The 26044-nt window shown below is 35.1% G+C and overlaps 2 protein-coding genes across 4 annotated transcripts in view; one reads left to right on the top strand and one right to left on the bottom strand.

Annotated features, from left to right (window-relative positions):
- Positions 1 to 18857, bottom strand: part of Fam185a (family with sequence similarity 185 member A) — a 41953-nt gene extending 23096 nt beyond the window's left edge. For both annotated transcript variants that reach the window (XM_047562527.1, XM_047562528.1), the window contains exons 1-4: positions 18179 to 18857; positions 15142 to 15251; positions 10560 to 10652; positions 5831 to 5969 (exon numbers count right to left, since the gene is read on the bottom strand). In XM_047562527.1, the coding sequence (XP_047418483.1) occupies positions 5831 to 5969; positions 10560 to 10652; positions 15142 to 15251; positions 18179 to 18623 (787 nt within the window). In that variant the 5' untranslated portion in view covers positions 18624 to 18857. The remainder of the gene's footprint in view (positions 1 to 5830; positions 5970 to 10559; positions 10653 to 15141; positions 15252 to 18178) is intronic.
- Positions 18858 to 19167: 310 nt separating this feature from the next.
- Ccdc146 (coiled-coil domain containing 146) overlaps positions 19168 to 26044 on the top strand; it is a 143887-nt gene continuing 137010 nt past the window's right edge. For both annotated transcript variants that reach the window (XM_047561034.1, XM_047561032.1), the window contains exon 1: positions 19168 to 19257. The gene's annotated coding sequence lies outside the window, so the exon portion shown is untranslated. The remainder of the gene's footprint in view (positions 19258 to 26044) is intronic.

Here is a 26044-nt window from a genome sequence, read left to right as displayed (position 1 = left end):
GCTACATTTGTGTAGGAATAAAAACATGGTTTGTATGCAGAAGCTCATAAAATATTTAAGTCTCAGAAAGTTATAAGGCTGTGAAGATCTTGTTAAATGTGTTAAATAAATATTACTTCATTGGTGTGTTCTGTATACTCTCTTCCAATTTTCAGACCTAATAAATATAGATTCACCATCACATGCAAATAGTGGGCAAAGATCATACTTCTAAGATGACTTCTAATCCCTGCCTCTGATATTCATGCTCTTGTATACTCACCTTCCCTCACTGTATGCTGAACCTTACTGATTTGCTCTTTTAAAAGAGAATAGGATAAAAATAATGGAATGTCACTTCCAAGATTAGGTAACAAAAATTTTTGGCTTCTGTCTTTCTAGTCCTCTCTTGGTCTTATGGAAGCCAGCTGCCATGTTGTCTCTGCCCTATGGAAGAGGTTAATTTGGCAAGGAAACCAAAAAGGCCCTGACCAATAAGATCTGAACTGAATTTTGCCAACAATCACAAGAGTGAGCATGGAAGCAGATTCTCCTCTGGTTGAACATTCAAATGAGCTCAGAGGGGCTGGGGATTTAGCTCAGTTGGTAGAGTGCTTGCCTTGCAAACACGAGGCCCTGGGTTCAATCCTCAGCAGCGCAAAAAAAAAAATGAGCTCAGAGCCCTAGCAGATGACTTGATTACATCCTTGTGAGAGATATTGAGGTAAAGGACCCAGCTAAGTTCCATCCAGATTCCTGACCCACCTAATGGGACAATAAATGTTTCTTGTTTTCAATAGCTGTATTTTGGAGGACAGAGAGTAGGGAGACAGGAAAGGAAGCCTTACTATCTGTAAGGCACAATGCTAAATGCTAAGAACCTGAGGACAAATAAAACATGATCCTTTATTTTGAGGAATTTATAATTAGGCAAGAATTAAAGTCAGAGACAAGGTGAGGATGCTTCAGTTAATTACTAAAAGATTACTTAATGAGATTTGTTATAAAGCTTTGAAAGCATTTTGGGCAGAATATAAAAACAGCATGATCACTGTGATAGAAGGCTCTGATCAAGGAGTCAGACATATAAAACAGCTTAAGAATGGTATGAGAAAAAGAAAGAGACTGTAATTCTGGAAGGTAAGGCATAGGGTCAGAAAAGGGAAGTTAGTTCACTGAAGACAATAGGAAAGGGTCTGAGTAAAGGAATGACATGTTCAATGTACATTTCAAGTAAACTACTGTAGCTACAGTAAGGAGGATGGATTTGAAAAAGGCGAGATTGGAGGCAAAGTTACTGTTAGAGTTGAAGCAAGAGATGAGAAGAATTTGAAACAGAAGTATCAGAAGAAAAATGATGGAAGAGATTGAAGAAATATTTAGGTGAGCCATAAAACCTGCCTAAAAATTAGTGATTGATTAGATGCAGGGGGGAAGAGAGAGGAATTTAGGATACTTATAAATTTATAGCATGGGGATTTAGGTACATGGTGATACCAAAACCTGCATATGGAAATAAAGAAGGAGGATACTTTATGGATGAGGTTGGGAGGCTGGAAAAAGAGGGAAAAAATTGGGAATGTTGAGTTTGAGATGCCTGTGAAGATCCAAAGGGCTATGTCTATCAAGCAGATGGATAATTTAAATTGGAAGTCAGGGCTAGAAATAAAGATTTGAATCATCAAGATTCAAGCACAGTTAAGACTAAACAGTGCATCAGATGTCAAATGTTAAGAAAGTACAATGGACACATATGAAATCCTGGCAAATACCAACATCAAAGAGGTGGAAAGAAAAGGAATATGTAGACATTTGCAAAAGAACAATTTACATATAAGGTATGACAGAGATGCCTAAGCCCATTAAGTGTTATGTGCTCCTCTCTCCTTCCTTAGAATACTGATATGTTACAAATCTCACTCAGTCTCTGGCAATTAGATAAAGCCTTTCCAAAACATTCTTTCTAAAGGCATATGGGCAGAAGAAATGTGTGCACTAGTAGGCCTGGTTCCTGAAACTTCCTGCATGATTCCCCTGTGCACTTCCTCATGGAAGCCTTGGAGGCCACAAACTGAAGATGGCAACATCACCTTTAGGGAAGGACCTGAGTCTCTGAGTGTCTCAAAGCTGAGCTGACCTGAGGAAAAACTGATGACAAATCAACATCCCACTGTGCTGAGAAATTAGAGGGAGCCCAGTAATGAGGAAAATGCTGACAAGAAATACATTTTATGCTTTTTCCTCCTTTCATGGAAGCCTTAGAAGTCATACAATTAAGATAACGGGATCTTTTTTTATGGAAGGAGTCTAGTTCCTGAATGCCACCATGGAGCTCAGATTGAACACTGTGGAGCATCCACATTTTGTGTCAGATGTCCTAAGGTAATAATAAATGGTCCTGAATCTTAAGAAGATTACAACATAGCACAAGGTAGAGAAGTGCCAGTGTTACCAGTCTGTCTGCCTAGAGGAAACATCTCTGGAGCTAGGAAGTCCTCAAAGTGATGACGGAATTTTCAGTGCAATCAAAAAGTTCACCATGGCCGTGGGTCCAAATTTGGTTGAATACTATTTAAGAACATCTCCTTAGAAAGTCAAGAAGACAATTTAATCTTTGCTATTTTACTAATTAATTTAGATCAGAGAGTAAATAATTAGACATTTCTAAGTCTTGTTTTCCTCATATGTAAACAGCCAATTGTTCATAAAACGAGAAAGGCTGGCTGATAATGGCATTCATTACATGTTTGCTTTCAAACAACCACCCATCCACCTACTGGCACAAGGGCTCCAAAGTCCTCTACCTAGTAAAATCTACCAAGAAGATAATTATTGCATTATATTTATATAAAAAATGACTTTTTAAAACATCTATATGTTAGATTTTTTTCAGCTCAACCTGGGAAAAAAAATCAGTTTAAACTTTCCTTAGTAAAAGAAGCCAACCAAAATAAATCTTGAACAGGCAGGACTTTAAATGCATATATTCTCAAAGTTTGTTTTTTGCCAATCAAGATGTTTAGAAGTAGCAAGATATTTTTCTGTAAAAACAAGTTTTAAGATCCCACGCCAGCTTATTTAAATATAGCCAAAATATACACCTAATTTGTGTTATATAACCACCAGTATTTAGAACAAAGAATTCACTGAAATATATATTCAGAGTTCTAGCTTGAGAAGATCCTTGGGCGACATGGCCCAGTCCCAATCAAAACTCAGGAGCTACATACAATACAGAGACTTCCTTTCACCAGCCATGACTCTACTCTTCTTACCTACCAAGACAAAGGGACTAAAAACCTTGCTTGCTCTTCTGAACCCATCCCACCCCTACATTCCAAACTTAAATAGTATGTTCACAGAATCCCTCAGGATAAGGATGGAAAGTGAGGTGACATGGGAGAAGGGGCAAGAAACAGGCTTGTCTGAAGGATGCTTTTAAAAATAATCAAGGCCTAGGATGTGACTCAGGAGTGACTTGTATATACTGAAAAATACAAAAGCAGAGTGAAGACCAAGGACTAGATGGGGAAAGCAGAGATGAACAACATGGAAGCTTTTCTAAGATTGCAAGTGGATCAAATTTTCCCTTCTCCTATGCCTGCTCACTGCTACACTAGTATTGCAAAAGAGCTGTGAGAAACAGTTAAATGATTGCTTTGCATCGAGGCAAAGGATGGCAATTCGAGATGAGGGGGGAGGTGGTATCCCAAAGGGGACAGTAGTATCTGAGAAAATAAAAAAGGACATTCAATCCTTCCACTAGACTCTGAGTTCTTTAAGGACAGATATTATCTGCTTTAATTTGCACCCCTGGTGCCAGGAAATTCAGCACACAGTAGATGGTCAATAAAGGTGCTGAATGAAAAAACAGACTTAACTGAAGCAGAGGCTGTTACTCATCATCCAGAGTCCCCTTCATACCTGTATGCCTTATTTTCCTAGCTGCTGGATGTACTGCAGGCGAACAGCCCTTGCTATCAGCCCTCTCTGGAAGCTGTCTCAGCTGAAAAGAGTCATCTTGGCCCAGGATCACATCCCTTCCTCGGGCAGCTGGCATTTAATGATTGGGAATATAGAAGTCCAGTTCCCTCACTCCAAGTTCATACAACTCTGGGGGACCACCCCAGCTTCTGAGCTCCCTCCTGATGTTGTTGAAACTGTATCACAGTCCAACCTCTATGGACATTGGGGTTTCTTCCTTCACAGGAAGGTTTCAAGAGCTCTCCCTAGTAAATGTGCGACACTAATTCCTACCTCAAGAGCATCTGCTTTCAAGGAACCCCAACCTCAGACAATAGTCCAAAAGAGGACTAGGCTTAAACCACATATGGAAATGTATTTGACTTAATATTAAAGGTCAGTAAATATTAAAAGGTTTTATAAAAGCCAAGGAATGATCTCTCATCCCTAGAAATATTTCTATTTCAGCTACACTGTGGTCAACAGAACAAGAGTGCAAAAAGTGTACCTGTTCCAATTTGAGTTCTTATCTATATTAAAGCAAAGAAATCACACATCAATGCATTTAGTGTAAACATGGTATAAAGCAGTGCTGAGAACGGAACTGTTTTTCCTCTGGATGTTAATCTATTTTGATAAGGAATTGTTTTTCACTAAAAGCTATTCGGTATGTCAGGTACAGTATTTTAATTAACAGAAATGTAGTGCTTATATCTTATTTTTAAAATATGAAGCTACAAATTGCCAGAACTACCTAATGAGCAACTGAATAAAAAATAAATGAGTAAGTAAACAAAACCATTTGTTTTATCTGGCTACAGCTCTACTTGTACTCAAGCTATTTTGGGCTCAAATAATATTTTAACTTTGCAAGAATGGCTGAGGCTTAGTCATTAAATTAGGCTCAAGGCTCAAGAATTATTCCAAGTATATACATACTCTTTTTTTTTTTTTCTTCAAAGAATGAAAACATGGCTTGTCTGTTTGCTACACAGCATGGCTAGCTCTTACCATGGTTTCAGTTACCACCAAATATCTTATACTCACTAAAATCTGGGGGGTTAGCCAGAGTGCACAGATACCAATATTCAGTTTAGTACAGAAGTGAAATTGGTAGACCATATATAGAAAAGGTTAAAGTCTAAATTTCCTGGATTATAGCCCAAAGGTATTTAGCAGATATGTATATTCTGTACTTCTTTCTGAGATAAGTGATTCTTAATTCTACCTGTATATTTTTTAGAAAACATACCTGGATTTAAATCATCTGCTCTGTGGAAACTTAAGGCAGGCTGAGTGACACCATTTGCCATATTATCTCACCATTACATTCTATCCTTTACTTTCAATAATACAAATATTGACTAAGTAATAATGCCTGTCTGTAGAGACATGTTTTGGAAATTGAGAGAGGATACTTAACCAAAGAAAACTGAAAATGGTGGGGTGCTGAGGACTTCATATCAATAGAAATGCCCATAAAGCACTTTAACCCAAATCAGTATCTCTGATACTGAGTTGCTATAATTATATTCCACCCAGATGTTTCATTAATTTAACTTTCAGCTTTCCTATTGTAACATAAAAGGAATCACTCAAAACCCATCTTTATTTAATATTGCTTATATTTCATCTGCATATATATCCTTGTTACTCATTTTCTATTATAAGGCAATCTATTAAAAATCATAGTAGCTTCAATATAACAGCATAATCTTCAATTTCTTGTCAAAGTAACATTAAGCTAGCTTATGAGTCATCGCATTTTTAAAAGATGGCTGGTCTATTAGAAGGTCAGTTTCCTAATCCTTATTCAACTGCAGATGTCATCTCTTAAAATTTAAGCTATGTGTAAAGTCTAAGATGTATCAGATCTTTGTCAGCTTACCATGAACACTTCCTAATGCAATATCCCCAGCAGCAGAAGACAGAAATGATGATTCTGTATAAAGATACTTGGCGTTCAGCAAACCATCTTCAGTAGATATATTAACAGAATTTCCCTGCAGTTTATCTATGGTCACAGTCTAGTAAGAGAAAGACTCATCAGTTCATTATAAAACAAAGACTGGAAAAAAACAAAATGATACCTATGAAATTAGTGGGCAACTACATAAGAAGTTACTACATACTTTACAATCATTTAATTGTGATTTCTTAACTCTAATTACAAGATTGTAACATGCACTCTGTGTAGAATGTGGAATAGACCCAATATATATCCCCACATTTATTTAGGTCTTCTTTCATTTTTCTTACTGTTTTATATTTTCTATGTAGAGCTCTTCTTCTTTTGTTATATTTAGTCCTATTAGATTTTTAAATGTTTTTATTAGTGCATTATAGTTATACATAATATTGGGGTTCATTTTGACAATCATACATGCATGCAATATAATTTTTCTCCACTCAGTCCCCAGTGCTTCCTCTTTCCCTCCCCTCCACTCTCCTCTGTTTCCCCTCCTCTATTCTTTGAGTCTTCCTTCTATTTATTTATAGTTCTTAAAAATTTGTGTTTTATAGATATACATAAGGGGCACTGTAGTACATTCACACATGTACATAGCATAATTTGGTCAATTTCATTCCACAGTTCCTCCATTTGTTATTATACAAGGTACATTTTAATATTTCATTTTATCTTAATTGACTTTTGTATCTGACCTTAATCCAGTAACCACATAAACTCACTAGTTCTAGTAATTTATCTGTATTAAGAAAAAAAACTTGGGCTGGAGTCATAGCTCAGGGGTAGTGGGCTTGCCTAACACGGGTGAGGCACTGAGTTCAATTCTCATCACCACATAAAAATAAATAAATAAAATAAGGGTCCACTACTGACAAATAAAAAAAATTAAAAAAAGAAAAAAACTTCTAGATGCATAATTAGGTTATCTACAAGCAATAGCTTAATTTCCAATCCTTATATTAATACTTTCCCCCTGCTTTTTCATTCTTTTTCTTGTCTTACCACCTGGCCTTGGCCTCCAATTCACAGTGACTAACAGCTAATATATGTAAGCAGTCATTTTAATCTTATTCTTGTTCTCAGAGTAAAAACAGCATTGCAACATTGAGCATGTTTGTTATGCATGTCTCTTACTTTTTATCAAATCTTGAACAGAGTCTGAATATTAGCACATACTGTATATGATTCTATTAAGCTATGATGATTTCTCTCCTTCAGTGTGTTAATGTAGTGAATATATATTATTTCTAGAACTTTTCCACTTTACTTTTCCAGTAAACAAAATGGGAGAAATTATATATTTATCCTTAGATTTCCCTAACAAAATTCAATATATATTTATGTCTCCAATACTGCTTACAACGTAAAATGAAGCTATCTAGTTAAGGATTCCAAATCATCTTTATGGTATTTTTAAAAAATGTAAGTATTACTGTAAAACTGTTGACATACAAATTGCATCACCAGGAAGGTTTCTCACAGTTTTGTCCAGGGACAACTTCAAGCTATACACTGGATTGTTGGAAGAAAGAGCATCACTGATTTCAATACATAATACATTAGTGCATTGATCCTAATGAGTCCTTCAAAAATTTAGTTCGAAATGTTATGTAACAAGAATTGAGTTTCAAGAACCCTGAATATTAGAAGAAAAATAAAAGTGCAAAAAGAGAAAGAAAAGAATGTAGAGGTCTTATGGGAAGTAAATTAGAATTACTTTCTCTTCTAATTTAAAATACACTTTCTTTTCTAAAGGGCAGTTATTAAGTATACTATATACACCAACTTGCTTCTAAACTACTATAGTTTCTTTTTATCTAATGATGGATTGAGAGGAATTTTTACTTTAAAATTAGTTTCAATAAATCTGTCAAATATAGAGATATTTTACCTATAATCAGATTTGTGAGAATACAAATGTTTTATCTTCCTTGATCTTACAGTAAAGGTATAAAATTCCTGAAAAAAATTATCCTTTACCTATAAAGTCTCTTCATGAAAGGTTGCTTTATACTCAAATTATTTGAAAAATTGCTTTATGAGTAAAATTCTACAACTATTTCCACAAAGCAGGCAAAAATCTGGCTTTCTATAGACAGTGATTTTGAGGCTGTTTTAGGGAACACCAAAAGATAAATATTGAAAAGAAATTTGAAACTTAATTGAATTGCCAAAGGGACATTTATGATTTAGACTCTCCCAACAACCAAATAAAGCTTTCAAGACACTCCTTGCAAGCATCTGGAAAATGCCAAAGATTTATATTGTTCATTAGACACTGAATATTATACTTTCTAGGAAGCTAGAAAAATACTCTGCTCTATGAAAGCAAGTGAAACCATAACAACCCCCCTTACAATATTAATGAATCATTTCATAAAATTGCAAAGAAATTAAAAATTCCCAGAGGGTCATATGTAATGCACGACACCAGATACTAACTAGAATAATTATATTTAGGACAGCACAGTTTACAGTAAAATGCTGAGGCTTTGACTTATAGTCATTAAATGTTAATGGAAAGAAGTGTCATGAGTAGATTCTCTAAAAACTGTTGAGTTTGTGTTTTAATGAAAGTAGCTACTTAAAAACAGAAACAACAGCAGATCCGAAAACCAATGCCTTCCTGGACAAAGGTATTGCTATAAAATAATTTTCTTTTCTACATAAGAAGGAACATTTTTCCTAAGTTTAGATATTATACATATATACTATATAGTTCTTACAAACAATGAAAAGTTATAAGGAAGTACTATGGGTTTGTAGTCCAGACTAAGAATGAAAGGAAAACTGACAACTATGTCACCAACTCACCCAATAGTCAGATAAAATTGATTTTTATGTTCTCTGTTAAGTTATAAAACTAAATTTAGTACACCAAAATAAATGATATAATTTTAACACAGCAATGTAACAATGCTATTGTTTATAGGCAAATACTACCATCTCTGTATTCTGAATAATAAAACAGAGGCTCAGCGAAGTAAAGTAGTAGAGCTAATAAGATTGGTCAAGTTATCATTCCCGCAGTTCCTTCATCTTTATCATTAACAGGGCAAGCATTATTATAGAGTTAGCTATGTGTTAGATAGTAAGTACTCTACCTGGATTAACTCAATTCTCATAACAACCCTGAGTTAGGTTCATTAGTAACTTGACTGAGTTACGGAGGCTAAACCAGGATTCAAACACAGGTAGTTTGATTCTCAATTTTGTGCTCTTAACCAATTCCCTATGCCACCGCTCAAATATCCAAGGCACATATCTATGAAAGTTGGATATTAAAAGTTAATGAATTTCTTATTTATTTTATATATATATTTTTAAAAAGCTGCAAGCTTAGGAATAAGCTTTATAAATTAACACTATATGTAAAAAAAGTAGAAAAAATCTAGACCAAATCTTTGGATGTATAAGTCAATAAGGCAAGAAGTAAAATAGCATAATAGGAAGTAGAAATAAAGACTCAATAAGCCATGAAAGTTGGAGCAAATAACTAACTGAGTGGCTAAATTATTTAAAATAGTAAACAACTGAGAGATGATTTAAACATTTGATACTTTTATTTGAATGTAAATAATATTCTGGTAGTTTAGAGATCATTCCAAATACGTTAGCCATCAATTAAAGGGCTGAACTTGAAGGAGCTGGAAAGTTGTCCAAATTCCCTCTTTCACATCTAAAACCACAGCATTCTGGTGAAACTAAATGCCATCTCAAAAGGGCTGTCATCAAGTGCCACAAAGTCTTACAGATTTTCCTAGTTTAATTTGAAAGGCAGTTGGGTGTACTCAAATATTTGGATTTAAACAGGCTCCCACAGTTTCTAAGAGAAAGGTGATAGAGAATAACAATGGAAACGGTGCTATAATCCACTTTAGTTACAAGAGCAACACTCCCCCTATAAGATATGCTCACAATTACTCCCCTCCAACTATGGAAGAATAAAGCTGGCTATGAAATTCAGCGAATTTATACAAAGATCAGTGCAAACTGTAAAAGTCAGACACAAAAAAAGACCAAAATTTTTCATAAAAATTTAAAAACATCATTGAACATATTTTTAAAGCATGATGACTTATACTTCCAAAATTAGACTTGAACTCTTAATACTATTCTAAATCACAGGAAACAATAAAATAATTTTTTAAAAAATACAATCTTCCTTAAAAAAAAAAAAAAAAAAAAGTTTTGGGAAGGCAGAAAAGCTATCTAATGATGCCACCTTGTGGAAAATAATGAAGAATAATGAGTTCCAAACCTTGTTCTTCAGTTTGTCTAATGGCAAAGTAAACAGGTCTTGGAAAATACCATACACAAAAAACCTAACACATAAGAAAAAGCCCAATCCAGATACTGGTAGTTTGAGATATTTTAATCCATGATCATCAAATAAAAATCTCGTCAGAATTAAAAGGTAACTAAGTTTTTACTGATTACAAATAAGGAATTATAACTGTCAAAAGTATTAAGTCACAAACTAAATTTTAAATTGCATAATATTTAATCACTTCAATTCCAAATATGAATTTGAAATAAAAAGTATTAAAAAGGAAATATCACAGCACCAATTTTATAGAAGCTACCCTTTTGTGAGTCAACTGGAAGCAAGACTGCAATTGCTAAAAAAAGAAAATTTCTATCTTACACTTTTATCTGATGCATGAATGTCTATATTTCCATAAATTGTCCCCAGACAGATCACTTTGCCTCCTTTTGTTTTAACATGTAGTTTTTGACTCTGAAAGACAAATACAAAAATACATATACAGAAAAAGAATAAGTTTGACTTATACTAATAAAACATTTTCAACATTGCTTTTTTATTAATAATAAAGAAACAAAAGAATCAGTAATGAAACAGAAATTCATTGTGTGGAATCATAACATCAACTGGAAGGAAATGTCGACTGCTGTTAAACACCTGTACTCATAGGGAAAAAGAAGAGATATGTGAATATTCCAGTAGCCTCAGTGAAGAAGGACTTGGGAGTTGAAGATTACTGTGACCAGCGAACAAACCACCACTGAGGATGAGGATGACAACATTAATCATTGTTAATATTCATCATTATTATTAATAGTTGTCACTTACTTGGCAGTTTTCCAGTACTACAGACAACTTTACTTGCTTTATGTGAACTTTATCATTTGATCCTCACAACCACCAAGAGAGATGGGTATTCCTTTTTTCCATTTTATGGAGGAAGAAACCCAAAATTCAGCATGAGACAAGTATGGTGGCACACACCTGTGATCCCAGCTACTGGGGAGGCTGAGGCAGAAGGATTGCAAGTTTGAGGCCAGCCTGGGCAACTTAGCTAAACCCTATCTCCAAATAAGGGCTGGGGGGTGTGGCTCAGAAGGAGACACTTTCCTAGCAAGCACTTTCCATGTACAAGGCTCCAGGTTTTGATCCCAGTGCTGGGAAACAAATAAAAACTTTATCAGGGTGACAAAGTCTAAATTAACAATTAGAATCCAGCTCTGTATGATTTCAAAGTCCAATTTGGAAGAGGGCAGATTACACCTAGGGTAACAGGCCATTGTTAAACTTTGCAGCACAACACACAGCAGACTAACACCAAGTGAAAAATGTCTCCAGGCACAGATAAAACAGCAGTCACAGGTCAGTTCTCTCTCGCTTGCTCTCTCAAGTGCGCGCACACACACACAAATTGTGTGCACCTTGATTCGCACTTGGCAACTGGGGCAAACACTACCGTTAGCCTGTCTAAATCTTCCCCACCTGCAAAGTAAAAGCAGTGTAGCTGGACCCATGATGAGATCATTTTTCAGCTTCCCTTTCCTCTTAGATGTTGCTAAGTTCTTACCAACAGAATGTAAGCAGAAATGCTAGGCTGGTGTTTTTAGAAGAATAGGTGTGCCTTCTCTGTGTTTATCCCCTTCCAACAGGTGAGTGTAGTTTACAACAAAGCTCTAAGAGAGAGATGGCAGAGCCAGAAGCGAGTAGAAACCTAGAATCACTGAATGGAAGACAGCCCCCCACACATCCGGGCACAAGTGAGAAACTATATTTGTACCTCAGCAAATAGATGTTTGGTCTATTTTTTTTTAGAGTAATTTACTTTCCCTCAACTACTATATGTCTTCAGTTCTACAATTAAAAGGAGAAAAAAATAGGTAAATAGTAGAAGTTGCAAAGGCTGAAAAACAGCAAAAGCAAAATCACCATTATGACCAGTCACTGCAGAAAAATGTCTAAATGGTAGGGATACAAAATTTCAAAACAACCAAGGAGCTTCTGGTTGCCTTCCATACAGGGAAAATAGTTCAATTTTGGGTAAAAGAGCTCAGGAATCGATTTTAAAAATATTGAGTGGAAGAGCAAAATGAATCATTCTCAAAAGGATTTGTATTATAGATAGTATGGTTAACTTCATGCCCACAGAGACATGAGTCTGAAGTTGAATTATATTTAATATGTGCTTCATCAGGCAAATACTAAAGGATTTTCAAAAAGCAAACTGTTGTTTCAAATCAAGAGTTATTAACTGAGCCTCCATGAATTTCAAGAGTTTGTGAAATTTATGAAATTATAAACAAAATTTCATGTACATGTGCATTTTTTTTAAGAAGACAAATCAGATTTTCCAAGAGGCCAAAGAGGCTTGAAAACTCTGAGCTACTGTTATAATTTTAAGCTCATCTAATTATCCCAAAATGTGAAAAATTATAAAGATAAATAAAACTGGATTGAAAATAAATATAATAGATATTTAAATCAGAAATTATTTAGAAAAGAAAATCATTACACTCTTTAAAAATGCAAATGTGTGGCATTCAATGAGCTAAGGGTCTGTTGCCTAAAAGTTTATTTACCTTAATCCCTAAAGAAGTTGAATAAATGTGGTATTGTCATACATTTTACAACAATAAAGGTAGTAAAAGCATGAATTTAGAGACTGGGAAGATTCAAGATCAAATTTTTTAGCTATATAAACTCAAGTGAGTTCCTTAGTCTCTTAATGCCTCTTAGTTTCTTGAGAAAATGGAGATGCTTCAAGGATCAAACAGAGGCTTAGTTGGTACATAAAAGGGACTCATGAGCAATACTTATTATTGTTATAAATTTTATTACACAGAACTCTACATAAGACCTTAAAATAAGTGAGTTATATTAACAGATGATCACTAATTCAAGATGATATTGTACCATATTAAAAACTTAAACCAAATATTTTACCAAAGTGTTCTGACTTGTGAATTTAAGTCAGTTAAATACTAAGATCTCAAGAATAATTCCCTTAACCCTTAGTACACCAGAGCAACGAAAGGCCCAGTTTTATTTATAAGAATTTGAGTCATTTTATTTATAAGAATTGATATTTCATGATTTTTATTCTTTCTTAGAAGTCTTTCAAAAAACAAATAATTTACTTATTTTTTAAAAATAGAATTAAACTCAATCTATCTTGAAATTACTGTAACAATCCACTGAACTTTTCATAAATCTAAAATACATTATATAGGATAATAGTGTTCTTATTTTTAGTATGTCAACATTTTGTACTTCATTCTCCTAGGAGTTATTTAATTATTATTCATGGATTATTCCTAACCATGCTAGAGAGAGAAAGACAGAGACAGACATTAAAAGAATAGGAAACCAGAAGAATGATGGACTTAGCCTAGAATGTTTCTCAACTGGAGGTGATTTTCTCCCCCAGAGGACATTTGGCAATGTATGGAGATAGTTTTCCTTATTATAACCAAGGAGCATTCTTCTGGAGACCAGAGGTGGTGCTAAGCATCCTATCCTGCACAGGGCATAGCCCCACAATGAAAAATTATCTGACACAAAATGTCATAGTGCCAAGGCTGAGAAACCAATTTTTTTTCTTAAGATCTTTCAGACTTATCAGATGAAAAAAATGATGACAGCAGAAATAAAGACAGCAGCATTCTAGATTCTAATTTCCAATGTGAAATTGGAAATTCCAAACTCTGAGTCTTCAGAGTATGGTATTCTACATTAGTTCTCCAAAACTTGAGTACCAACAAGTGAATAATATACTTCTAAGGACAAAAGGAACTGTGGTATTCTTATCCAGTTCATGTGTCAAGATGAGGATTTCATAGTGCAATCTTTTTACAAGAATCTGAACCAACCTGTTTTGTTAAAATGGCATGTCAAGATATTCTTAATTCTATTTATTTTGTTATGTTATGTTATGTTATTGGTACCAGGGATTGAACCCAGGGGTGCTTAACGACTGAGTCACATCTCCAGTCCCTTTTTTAATATTTTATTTAGAGATAGAGTCTTGCTAAGTTGCTGTGGCTGGTTTTGAACGCGTGATCCTCCTGCTTCCCACGCTGCTGGGACTACAGGTATGCACCACCACACCTGGCAGATATTCTTAATTATTTATGTTTGTACAACTAAATTTATTTAAAATGGTTCATATGTAGACCATAAAGTAGATATGCAAGTAAAGATGGATAAAAAACTACTAATGTAAAAATAAAAATGCATCAAACTAATCATTCCAATAAGTGTTTTAGATATAAAAATGAAAAAGTTTTACAACTGTAAAGTAAAGATGACTGAGTTCACTTTAACAAAATTACCTTCAATTGATGTTCACAAAAGTATTGCATTTTGACTATGCAAGTGCTAGAAGACTATGAGTTACTAGGCGCAACAATAAGCTACCTATCAGAGATGTATTTCAAATCATTTACTGTTAAGATCAATCTAATTTAAAGAAAATTAAATATAAAAATGTTAATTATAAAATAAGATGAATTACCTGTTTTGCATAAATAGCTATTTAGTCTCTAAGTAAAAGTGCTACCTGGTACATGAAAAATATGATTAAAGTAACCTAATATTTTAAGCACATTTATAGTGTATAAAAAGACTATTTCTTATTTTTAAATAAATGGAAGAAAACAACTGTGAAGACTAAAATTTCTTTAACTTAGTAAGATCTCAGAATACTAAGACTATATACTCTGAGTTTTACTGTACAATTTGAAAAGAGACCTGAAAGAAATATGAGGTAAAACCTTGAAAGCTACTACAACATTTGTTACTTTCAAAACAGAACTGCTGTCAAGGCAAAATGTTTGCAAAGAATTTCTGACACATAAGTAAATTATAATATTCTAAAAAAATGAATGATCTCTTTAGTTTGATACTAGAGTTCATAATTTAAGGTTTTTTTTTTTTAACTGAAACATAACTAGAAAAATGATTATACCTTAACAGACTGTAAGATGCTGGTTCCCTGTTCAGTTTCAATTTTGCAATTATCACACTGAATATTTTGGACTTTTACACAGCCAGACCCTGATGACTTGATATTCAAATCTAGAAGTAAAAAAGGAATAAAAAAAAAAAAAACAAGTTAGTAATAATGAGTTCCAAAGCATTTTAGTACCCCGTAGAAATTCAGCTCCTTAGTTATGTCAAGAATGTTACTGCATCTTGGGACAGAGCATCTTTGGTTAACAGTCTCTCTCTAAAATTGGCAACAGGATCAAGTACAATGGCTTTCTGCCAGTATTTGGACATAATTTCTGTTGGCCTCTATCATCTAAAAAGAGGAAGTAGGGCTGGGGAGATAGCTCAGTTGGTAGAGTGCTTGCCTTGTAAGCACTAAGGCCCTGGGTTCGATCCCCAGCACCAAAAAAAAAAAATAAAAATAAAAAAATAAACAGAGGAAGTAACATAGATGGGAAGTAAAAGAGGCAAGTGAAGGCAATTCTTGTAGTTACTCATGTTTCACATGGAAGAGCATGGAAGCCTCTTAGCCCCTGAGAAACACCCCCATAAACACACAAATGACTAATACAGTGAGTTAATGAGTCACTATCATAAATCATTTAAGTTGGTCAGCCTAGTCTCTCTCTTATATCAAGAAAATTTAAAGATTCTTCTCTAAATCTCCCTCAAATTAAAACCAGATTACAGGAGTAGCATGAATTAGTACATAAGATCATGACTTAGACTTCAAATCCTAACTCTAACCTTTCAAACCTAAGAAATGAGAATATAGTCATGCAGCTACATCACAAGGTATTTGAAATAATTTTTTGAAAAACTTAATTAAACAGTATTAAAACTATAAGATTGTGGAAAAAATAAGAGTGCTATTTGAAGAAAGTTTAGAAAATAAAGAATCACAGGTACCATCTTTGTCAATTTAAGGCATAACCTTAGGTATCTCTGTATAAAATAAAATAATTAAGAATACTAGTATTTAATACTTAATTCACATAAATATTGGTGATTTTCCTTAATGTAGGCTATAGAAGTAAACACTATGTTCCCCCAAATACAAACTATGGGGGGCTAATGTCACAATTTCAATAGTTTGAGCACAAAAACAGTTGCATAGCAATCTCTGAAAAGGCTTAAAATAACAGCAATATTTTGGCTGAGATTAAGTGAGAATATATAAAACGATAGTTTTACGCCACATAAACATGGATGTAAGTATAACTGCAAAATTTATTTCCCAGTAATGTTACAACATATTCCTGGATCTAAGGTGGCATAGGTTAATATGTAGTGAAGGAGATAATGTCATAGTTTGGATTTAAAATGTCCCCAAAGGCTCATGTATTAAACACTTGGTTCCCAGCTGGTGGTAACTAGGAGGTGGTGAAAAACTAGGATTGGTCACTGGGGGTGTCCTTGAAGGGTTTATCGTGTCCCCAGTCCTTTTCTTTCTGTGTGTTTACTTCCTGGCCACAATGAGGTGAGCAGCTTTGTTCCCACCATGCCCTTCTCTTACACGATGTTCTGCCTCACCACAAGTCCACAGCAATGGGGCCAACTGACCATGGACTGAAATCTCTGAAACCATGACCAAAATATATCTTTCCTCCTTTTAAGTTCTTGTCTCAGTTATTTTGCCACAGTGATAGAAACATGACTGACACAGATACTCTACCTTTGATAGGTAAGTGAAGAAACTGAAACCAGACAGTGATAGTAATGCTGCTTTCACCCTTCCACTGAAACAGCTAACAGACAAACTGAAGGAACAGTATGAAGAAAACCGAGTTATGTAGATTTGAGAGAACTATGGAATAAACATGGAAACAGTAAGTTAAAAGTGAAGTTCTGGAACTAAAAAGAGTCAGCAACAAATAATGAAGTTTGGAATCACCAACAAAGATATTATCTGTTTTCATCTGTGCTGCCATAAATTTTGCTGAGCTCTACTTAAATAGTCCTTTCTGTACTATGGGAAAATTTCCACTAGCATCTCCCAGACATTTTTAGGGAAGGATCTCTTAGTCATCTGGGCTAGTTAAAATAAGCTGAGAAGCAAAGTGGTTGGGTGAATTCTGGTCAGTTCAAATCCCAGCTCTATCACTTTATATCTAAGAGAAAGAAGACATTTCTTAATTTACTAACCCCCCCATACTAGAATGTAAATTTCATGCTTCTTTTGGTTCATCCACAATAAATATTTATTTTATGATACTCCCTTTATCTCAATTTCCTCATCTGGAATGGTGACAATAACATGTACTTTATAGTAAGGATTAGAAAAGATTATATTAGAAATGATTATGTTACTATTGTGATCACCATCAATATCATCCTTCAGTTCCTGGAAGAATGAGAGCCTGGGGAGTCCTTCCTGGAAAAGTATGTGTACATAGTGTCTTGCACCTAAGAAATAACACAACCCAAATGCCTAGGAAATACATATCGTGCAGCCATTATTTCTGAAGTTTCTTAGGCAATCTTTCAGTATGTTTTTCTTTAAAGCTTGCTACTCCTGGAGAACTTTGACCAAAAAGAACCAGAGAAATCAGTAATAAGTCAGGTCCCTCTCTGAAACCAAATACTTGCTCCAGTCTAGATATGGAACGGCCCATAAGGTAAGGAGTTGTATGGGGACAGCAAGGGGAGATGGTACACAAGAGGAAATGTAGATGGGTTGCCATACCATTTAATGAATTATCAATGAACCTCAACCCTAAAAAGTAAACAGTTTGCTAAGGACAATGTGACAAAAAAAAACCCATAAAGGTCTCCACAAATATTATTTGGGATTATTCCAAAACATGTTTGCATTCAATTTAAATTTTTGACTTCATTTGGAACCTAATTCTTAAATAATACTCAGAACTCAGCAGTCCAGAAGAAAAGAGGCCAACTGTAAATTAGGTTAGAAAGTCAGGTCCAAAGGGACAAATCAAAAATGCACATCCGCCTAACTTGGTCGAATTTAAGAAGGTTGCTGTGTTTGTCCTCGGGGCCCAAACTTCACTTGCCAAACTTCAGGGGTGTGTTCACCTCCACCGACGCCTGGGGGTCGATGGTGTCAGACAGGATGGCCATCTCCTGCAGGGCCTCGTCATACTTCACCTGCAGGTCATTCAGGTCCAGTGTTCCGCCCTCCACGCCGCACACCTCGACCAGCATGCGGTCGCCATCGGGGTACGTGAGGGGGTCTAGGGGCCTCACAGACAGGTGACAGGGGAGCCTCACCCGCAGCTGACCGAACGGGCTAACTAGGAACGTCCACTCCTTCAGAGTCCGGCGCACTGGGCCAGGCAGAGAGGCCTCGGGCTCGGATCCCGGCCGCCGCTCGCCCCCAGCTGAGCCGTACCGCCTGGCCTGGCAGGCCCGAAGAGTCCAGATCCCAGCGCCAGCCCACACACGGCGCTGACCAAGCCTGAGGCAGCCAAGCCCCCAGCCCGAACTGGGGGCGAACATGACGTGTCCCTCTTACCCACCCCTGGGAACACCTCCACTATGCCGGCGACGTCCCTTGCCGGGGCCAATCGCCTTAAGCACTGAGCTGCTTCAAGACAAAAAGGAGACGTCTGCGAGGGTTTGCGGAAGCTAGAGCAAGCCCATTCACCCGACTAGGCGATTTAAATCTCAGCTGCGCGGCAGCAGCAAATTGGAATTCCAAAGCTGTAAATACAAAATCCAAACGCGGACTCCTTGCTAACTCCCGCCCCTTTCGCGAAGGCCAACGGGATAGGTAGTTCGGGAAACGCCATATGGTCAGGGATTTTTGGCAGTTTAGAAACTACATATCCCGGGAGGCAATGCGCAGGACAGTTAGGGTCACGTGCTTTGTTGGACTCTGCGAGAAAGACGCGCCACCTGTACGTCAAGCCCATTGGCCATTGGAGGGATGGGAAAAAAAAAAATCTACATGGGAATCCTGCTGGCCAATGGAAAGCCCGAGAGGGGTAAGTGGGTAAATCTGCGTGATCACCTTGGAGACCGAGGACGCGACTTCGTGTTTGGAGAGGGCGGAGCTTTGGAGTGAGATCCAGGAGGTCAAACCCCCAAAAGAAAATAGGAGCCTATATAAGGATCAGGACCAAGGGAAGGGGTAAGAAGCTGCTCTTTTAAAAGACGAGAATTAGGTGCAAAGTAGAAGTCCCCTCTGGGTGCTTAAACCCAAACTTCGCTAAACTAGTGTTTAGGGGGTGAGGGGGACGGTTCCCTGGGGGATGGAGAATCCTGTGACAAGAAATAGAGTCACATTGGTGCCTTTTGAGGAAATTCCTTCTGTAACAAATACAGTGTAGGAATAGCGTTAGAGTCCTGGCTTTCCCTGATCTAAGTGACCTTACTCCAGTCATTGGATGTCTTTGGGGTTTAATTGCTCGATCTTAATAAGGCCAGTGATTTCCTTGCCTTACGTCAGAGGATCAATTGAGATAATGGATGGCAACGGTGCATAGTTCACAAATCGCAATGTAAAGTACTGTATTTTTATTTTAGGGAAAACATTGATTCTAACTTACCAAAACAGTTTTGACAAATCGAAATTTTTTGAGAACAGCATTGATCCTGTTTCTGAATGTTAAAGATGTATGTACTAAGTAACTCTATAGGGTCTCTCTTTTTCTATTTTATTATTTTATGAAGGTAAAAAAAGGGGGTTGAGGGTGGAAGACTTATTTCCTTTTTACCTGCCTGATCTCTCTCTCTTTCTCTGCCTCTACCTTCTACAAATTCCCCAAAATTATTTAGCCAAGACACCAAATAACAACAAAGTTTAATAAAACACAAGTGCTGAAACTGAATGTCTTCAAGAATTGAAGTCCTTACCCAAGTGCATGACCAGAATTCTTGGGAACTATGGTGGTAGAGAGGAGAGAGAAAGAGACTAGATTAAAGTTCTCCTGAGTTCTAGCCATTCTTTGCTGGTGATGCCTTTTTAAAAAAAATTCAATACTTGCTTAAGTTTCCCTTTTCTCCTCTCTATCCTTAATCCTTCCTTCCTCCATATTCTTCATTTAATGAAGACTCATGATAGGTGCTAGCTTTTAGGCTCTTCAAGGGCCCAATGAATGAATAATGTGGTCATAATTACTCAGATTAATCTTCAAACTATCATTTTTTATGAAAACCCACAGGCAAATCCATTGATTTCAAACTTCAAACTTTTCAAAAGAAATTTTAAAAAGAAACTGGATTAAGCAAGTTGAGAATGCACTCAAATTTTCTGTGTAAGTGCTAGATATTTTTAGATGAAATATGAATCCTTAATAAGTAATTACTTATATGGTAATTTTTCCTTTCTGGAGACAAACTAAATTAATGGAATTGGCAGTTCAACCATAATTGTCAACATAATCATTTCACTATTTTCAAATAAACTAAATAAAATAGAGGAACAACTTTTCTGATTGTATGAGGTTGAAAATATAGAAAATTATTGATATCAAGATTAATATAAGATGTTAAGCAGTTATTTACACATAAAACAGCCTAATGAGTATCAAATATGTCTATATGCCTATAGTGATTAATAAAACATGTGCCTTCCATCTGTATGCCATTATAGTTTTCAAATCATGTTCACCTGCATCTTCTCACTGTATCCTCACAAAACACTCTTTATTTAGGAGGACAATTATTATTCCCTTTGCATTATAGATGAAAAAACAGATTGATAAACTTTAAGATTAAGCAATTAGAAGATCTGACCCAAAAGTCCGAATTTTCTGACACCTTTTTTTTAAAAATATTTTTTAAATTGACAGACCTTTATTTTATTCATTTATTTATATGTAGTGCTGAGACTCAAACCCAGTGCCTCACACATGCTAGGCAAGTGCTGTACCACTGAGCCACAATCCCAGCCCATAATTTTCTGACACCCTTGACCAAAAAAAAAAAAGAAAAAGAAAAAAGAAAGAAAAGAAAATATTCACCTTGTAAATACAGAATCAGATATAATGTTTTCTCCTTGTTCATAGTTTACTTGGAGAATATTTTAACTCTTCAGGTGCTTCTCATATGCATCAGAAAACATACCATCCTTGACTTTCTGTATTTGGCTTATTTCACTTAATGTTCTCAAGTTCTATTTTCCTAGAAATGATTAAATTTCATTCTTGTTTGTGGCTGAATAAAACTCCACTGTGTATATGAACCACATTTTCTTTATCCATTCATCTGCTGATGGACACCTAGGCAGGTTCCATAGTTTGGCTATTGTGAATTGTGCAACTATAAACATGGATTTGCCTGTATCTCTATAGTGTGCTAACTTTCATTCTTTAGGATAAATACCAAGGAGTGGTATAACTGGGTCATATGGTGCTTCTTACAATAAGGAAAAAAATTTAAGAGCATTTCTCAGCATATATTGTTTCCTAAGACTGACTCAAAAAATTAGACTTCTTATCATCTAAATGAATTTTATTGACTTATGTTCAGTAAATGGACAGCAGAGGGCATAAGAGAGTTTTCAGAAGAAAATGTAACCAAATATTAATTCTGTTTAAATAAAGGAAGTCATAAGAATTTAACTTTCTGAATTATAAACTATTTAAAAGAAATATGTCTTCTGATTTTATATTATTCTAATAAAATATTAATAAACTCAAAATCCTAAACTAAGGATACCAAGAAGTATTTAATGAATATATAGATGGACCCTTTTGAAATCTGTATGTGAAATTATAGAGATGCTCTTTTTTTTCCCCTTTATAATCTGTATGGTTTATATTTCAATTATAATGCTATCACACTGGCTAAGACTGCCACTACAATAGTGAACTAGAACAGTGAAAGCAGAAATCATTGTCTTCTTTTCGATCATATGGGGGAAAGCATTTGGTATTTCAACAACTATTTCCTGTAGTCTTAATAGATGCCCTTGATCAGGTTAGGGACATCTCATTCCTGATTTGCTCAGACTTTCTAGCATGAATGAACATTTTGTATTTCATCAAATGCTTTTTCTGCATCTATTAAGAAAGTCATATAGTTTTTCTTTTTATTGATATTTTATATTACAATGGTTGATTTTTCCAAATGTATCACTTTTTGTTCCCTGGATTAACTTTATTTGGTCATCTTATATTATCCTTTCTATAAAAATTGCTATATTCAGCTTGTTAAAATTTTGTGTGAATTTGTATATGCAATAGTCATGAGATATTGATTGGAAATTTGTTAATGCCTTTTTCTGTTCAGTATCATTGTAAAATTTCGGGACAAATGTTCCTTTTATTTTCTGGAAGATTTGCAGAGAATTGGTATTATGATTATGAGTTTTATTTATTCTGCTTTCTTTATCTGAAGTTTTCAATTTGTAAGTCTTCAGCTTTTCTCCACATTTCCAGTCTACTTTTAGAGCTCTTATGTAGATGTATATTAGATTTGTTCCTTCTAATTGTGCCTTAACTGTGTTCACACTAGATGTGTATCTTCATTTTCTGAATGATGTCCTCAAATCTATATTCTAATTCACTAATTCTTTCCTAATCTTTGCTAATCCAGTGTTTAATACCTGCACTGAGTTTTCATCCTAATGGCTGTATTTTCATTTTTAGAAAATTTGTTTTTTGTTTTTTTCACAAATCTACTTTCTTTTACTTTAAACTGACCTATTTATATATTGTAGTTTCTTCACCTTGCCTCTCCTCTTTAATCATTTTAAACATATTTAAAATTGTTCTATTACATTCTGTTTCAGGGTTGCTATTTCTCTTTTGTTGCAAACTCCTCATGGTGGTTTATTTTCTGAAATGGCTTATAAATTTTTACTCTTAGCTCCTCTTGAGTGAGAATTCTCTTTGTGAAAATCCTTTAAATTCCAGATTATGATAGCATCCCTCCAGAACAACTTTGAATTTATTCAGAGCTTCACCAATTTTCATGGTCACGAGGCCAGTTTTCAACTTTAATTTATTTTGTTTTGTTTTTGTTTCATATCCTTTTATGTAAAGTAATTCATTCATGTAGAAGAATGCATATGAAGTATGAATAAGGAATAGCAAAAAGAACATCTCTGGACCCATAGAATTAAGACCTGACCAATGAGTTTTCTTTTTCCATAATTTTTTTCTTCCTTTATTTGCTGGCTTTTACTTCAATGTGGGCTGAACTGAGAAGATTGTAGAAGGGGCTTCTACAACACTGAGTGTAGGGAAATCCCTGTTTGTTTTTCTCTGTTGGCCCTGCCCTAAGACATATTTGTACTGCCATTGACAGGCCATGAGTATGCTTATGAATAAGAGAACACTGACTCTTTAAATAGAGGAACTGGAAAAGAGTGGGGGTGGGGCTGGGATGCTCCTGTTCTCTTTTTTTTTTTTTTTGCTACTGTATCTCATGGGCAGCCTCAATTATGCGGACCTGAATGATAGCATCAGGCAAAATTGTAAGAAATTAGTTCTGGCCCTAACAAAGGGGGTTCATGAAATGAAAGTATAGGGGAATGTGGGAGAGAGCTGCAGAAGGTAAGTCTTGTTTCTGTGTTTGAAATTATGCAAGCAACAAGGTCAACTCCACCCCTGCAGGAAACATGGAATATGCCAAAGAAGCCGTTAATGCTTTGAGAAAAGAGCTACAGTAAAAACACCATCAAGGTCTCAGAACACGTCCTGGGTGTTGGTTGCAATCTAACCAATCCTCAAGAAAAGAGACAATCAACAGATAATGTATAGTATGGATTTGAGGTATCCCTCAAAAGCTCATGTGTGAGACAGTGCAAAAAGGTTTAGAGATGAAATGATTGGATTTGGAGAGCTTCAACCCAATCAATGAATTAATCCCCTAACAGGAATTAACTGAGTGGTAACTAAAAACAGGTAGGGTGTGGTTGGAAGATGTGGGTCCCTGGAGGGTATGCCTTTGGGGTATATGTTTTCTATCTGGGGAGTGAAGTCTCTCTCTGCTTCCTGATCATCATGTGAACTGCTTCCTTCTACCACACTCCTCAGCCATAATGTTCTGCCTAGCCCCAAGGAATGGAGCCAGCCTTCTGTGAACTGAGACCTTTGAAATTGTGAGTCCCCAAGTAAACCTTTTCTCCTTAAAACTGTTCTCGCAGGTCTTTTAATCACAGCAATGAAAAAGCTGACTAAAACAGATACCAACCTCAGATTATCAGACTTTATTCCCAATAGTCAAAAACCTTGAAAAAACCCAAATGTCCCTCAAACATGAATGGAAAAACAAATTGACATATATCTGCATAATAGATTGCTACTCAGTAATAAAACAGAGTGACAGTACATAAAACAAAATGGATAAATCTGGAAAACTTCTTACTAAGTCAAAGCCCCTTCCCACGATTTTCCAATCTTTACTTCTGGAGCTTTTATTTAGATATACAGTGGAAATTTTTCTTCTATCATTCATGTGCCTTAACTGTGTTCACTTGACATGTGCTTCTTCATTTTCTGGATGATGTCCTCAAATCTATATTCTAATTCACTAATACTTTGCTAATCCAGTGTGTAATACCTACACTGAGTTTTCATCCCAGTGACTGTTTTCATTCTTAGAAAATTTATTTGGTTCTTTTACAAATCTACTTTCTCTTACTTTAAACTGACATGTTTATATATTATAGTTTCTTTATCTTGTCTTCCCACTTATATGATATTCTAGAAAAGGCAAAACAAAAAGGATGAAACACAGATGATCAGTTGTTACCATAGGTTATTTGCGAAGGTAGAATTTGACTATAAAGGGGTAGGACAATAGAATACATATATTTTTTGAGGAATGGAAGGAACTATTTTGTATCTTGAGTGTTATATGAGTACAACCATTTGATAGAAGGTAAAGAACTAAACAAAAAAGTGATATTTACTCTGTAAATGAAAAATGAATTTTTAAAAATCACCCATTAAAAACAAACCAGCTGAGAAGCAGATGACTTCACAGGTAGATTCTACTAAACATTAAGATAAAAATAGCACCAATTCCTCATACAGTCTCCCCCAAATTAGAAGACAACTCTTGAGAATTCATTTTACAAGTCCAGCATTATCTTCATTAAAAAAAAAAGATATTGTCAGAAAAGAACACTACATAATAGTATTTTTCATGAACATAGATGTAAAATCCTTACCACCTTATAAGCAAATTAAATTCATCAATATGTGAAAATGGTAATGCATAATGACCAAGTGCAGTTTATCCCTGGACTTGTTTCATGATTTTAAAAAAAAGTAAATTATCATTCACACATTTAAATAAAAGGAAAAATATGATCACCTCAATGAAATTTTAAAAAGCATTCGGTAAAATATATTAACAATTTCTAATCAAAACTCTCACAAACTTGGAGGAGATGGGAACTTCCTTCACTTTTTTATCTATTAAAAAAAATCTACTCTTAATGGTTAATACCATACATAACCATGAAAGACTGAATGCTTTGTTCTTAAGATCTGCAAAAACTATCACCATTTCTAATCAGCATTTCTATACAATGAAATTAGGCAATGTAAGGAAATAAAAGAACTTTTGGTTTCAGGTTCCACATGTAAGGAACTTGGAAGTCTCTCCTCCATTCTACCAAGTGAAAATCTGAATAGACTGAAAAATCAACAATTATGTATGATTTTGTACATATAAATATATGCTAATGTATGTTCACATATAATTGAAATGAATAACAGTGATACAATGCATGAGAGAAATTATGATTATTTTATTTTTATATGGTGAAGCAATATGGTATTATTTGAAAAGAAATATGGATTAGTTAGAAATATATATTGCAAAATCTAGATTAACTACTAAAAGGAAGTTTAAAAAAATGTAACTGATATACCAAGAAAGGAGAAAAAAATGGACATAAAATGCTCAGGTAAAACCACTGAAGACTGAAAAAGAGTTGAAGACAAAAATAAGAACAA

This window comes from Sciurus carolinensis, chromosome 8 (genome assembly GCF_902686445.1).
Source record: "Sciurus carolinensis chromosome 8, mSciCar1.2, whole genome shotgun sequence".
In the NCBI taxonomy this organism is placed as follows: domain Eukaryota; kingdom Metazoa; phylum Chordata; class Mammalia; order Rodentia; family Sciuridae; genus Sciurus; species Sciurus carolinensis.
The sequence above is the reverse complement of the archived record's forward strand: the minus strand, read 5'-3'. Positions and strand labels throughout refer to the sequence as shown.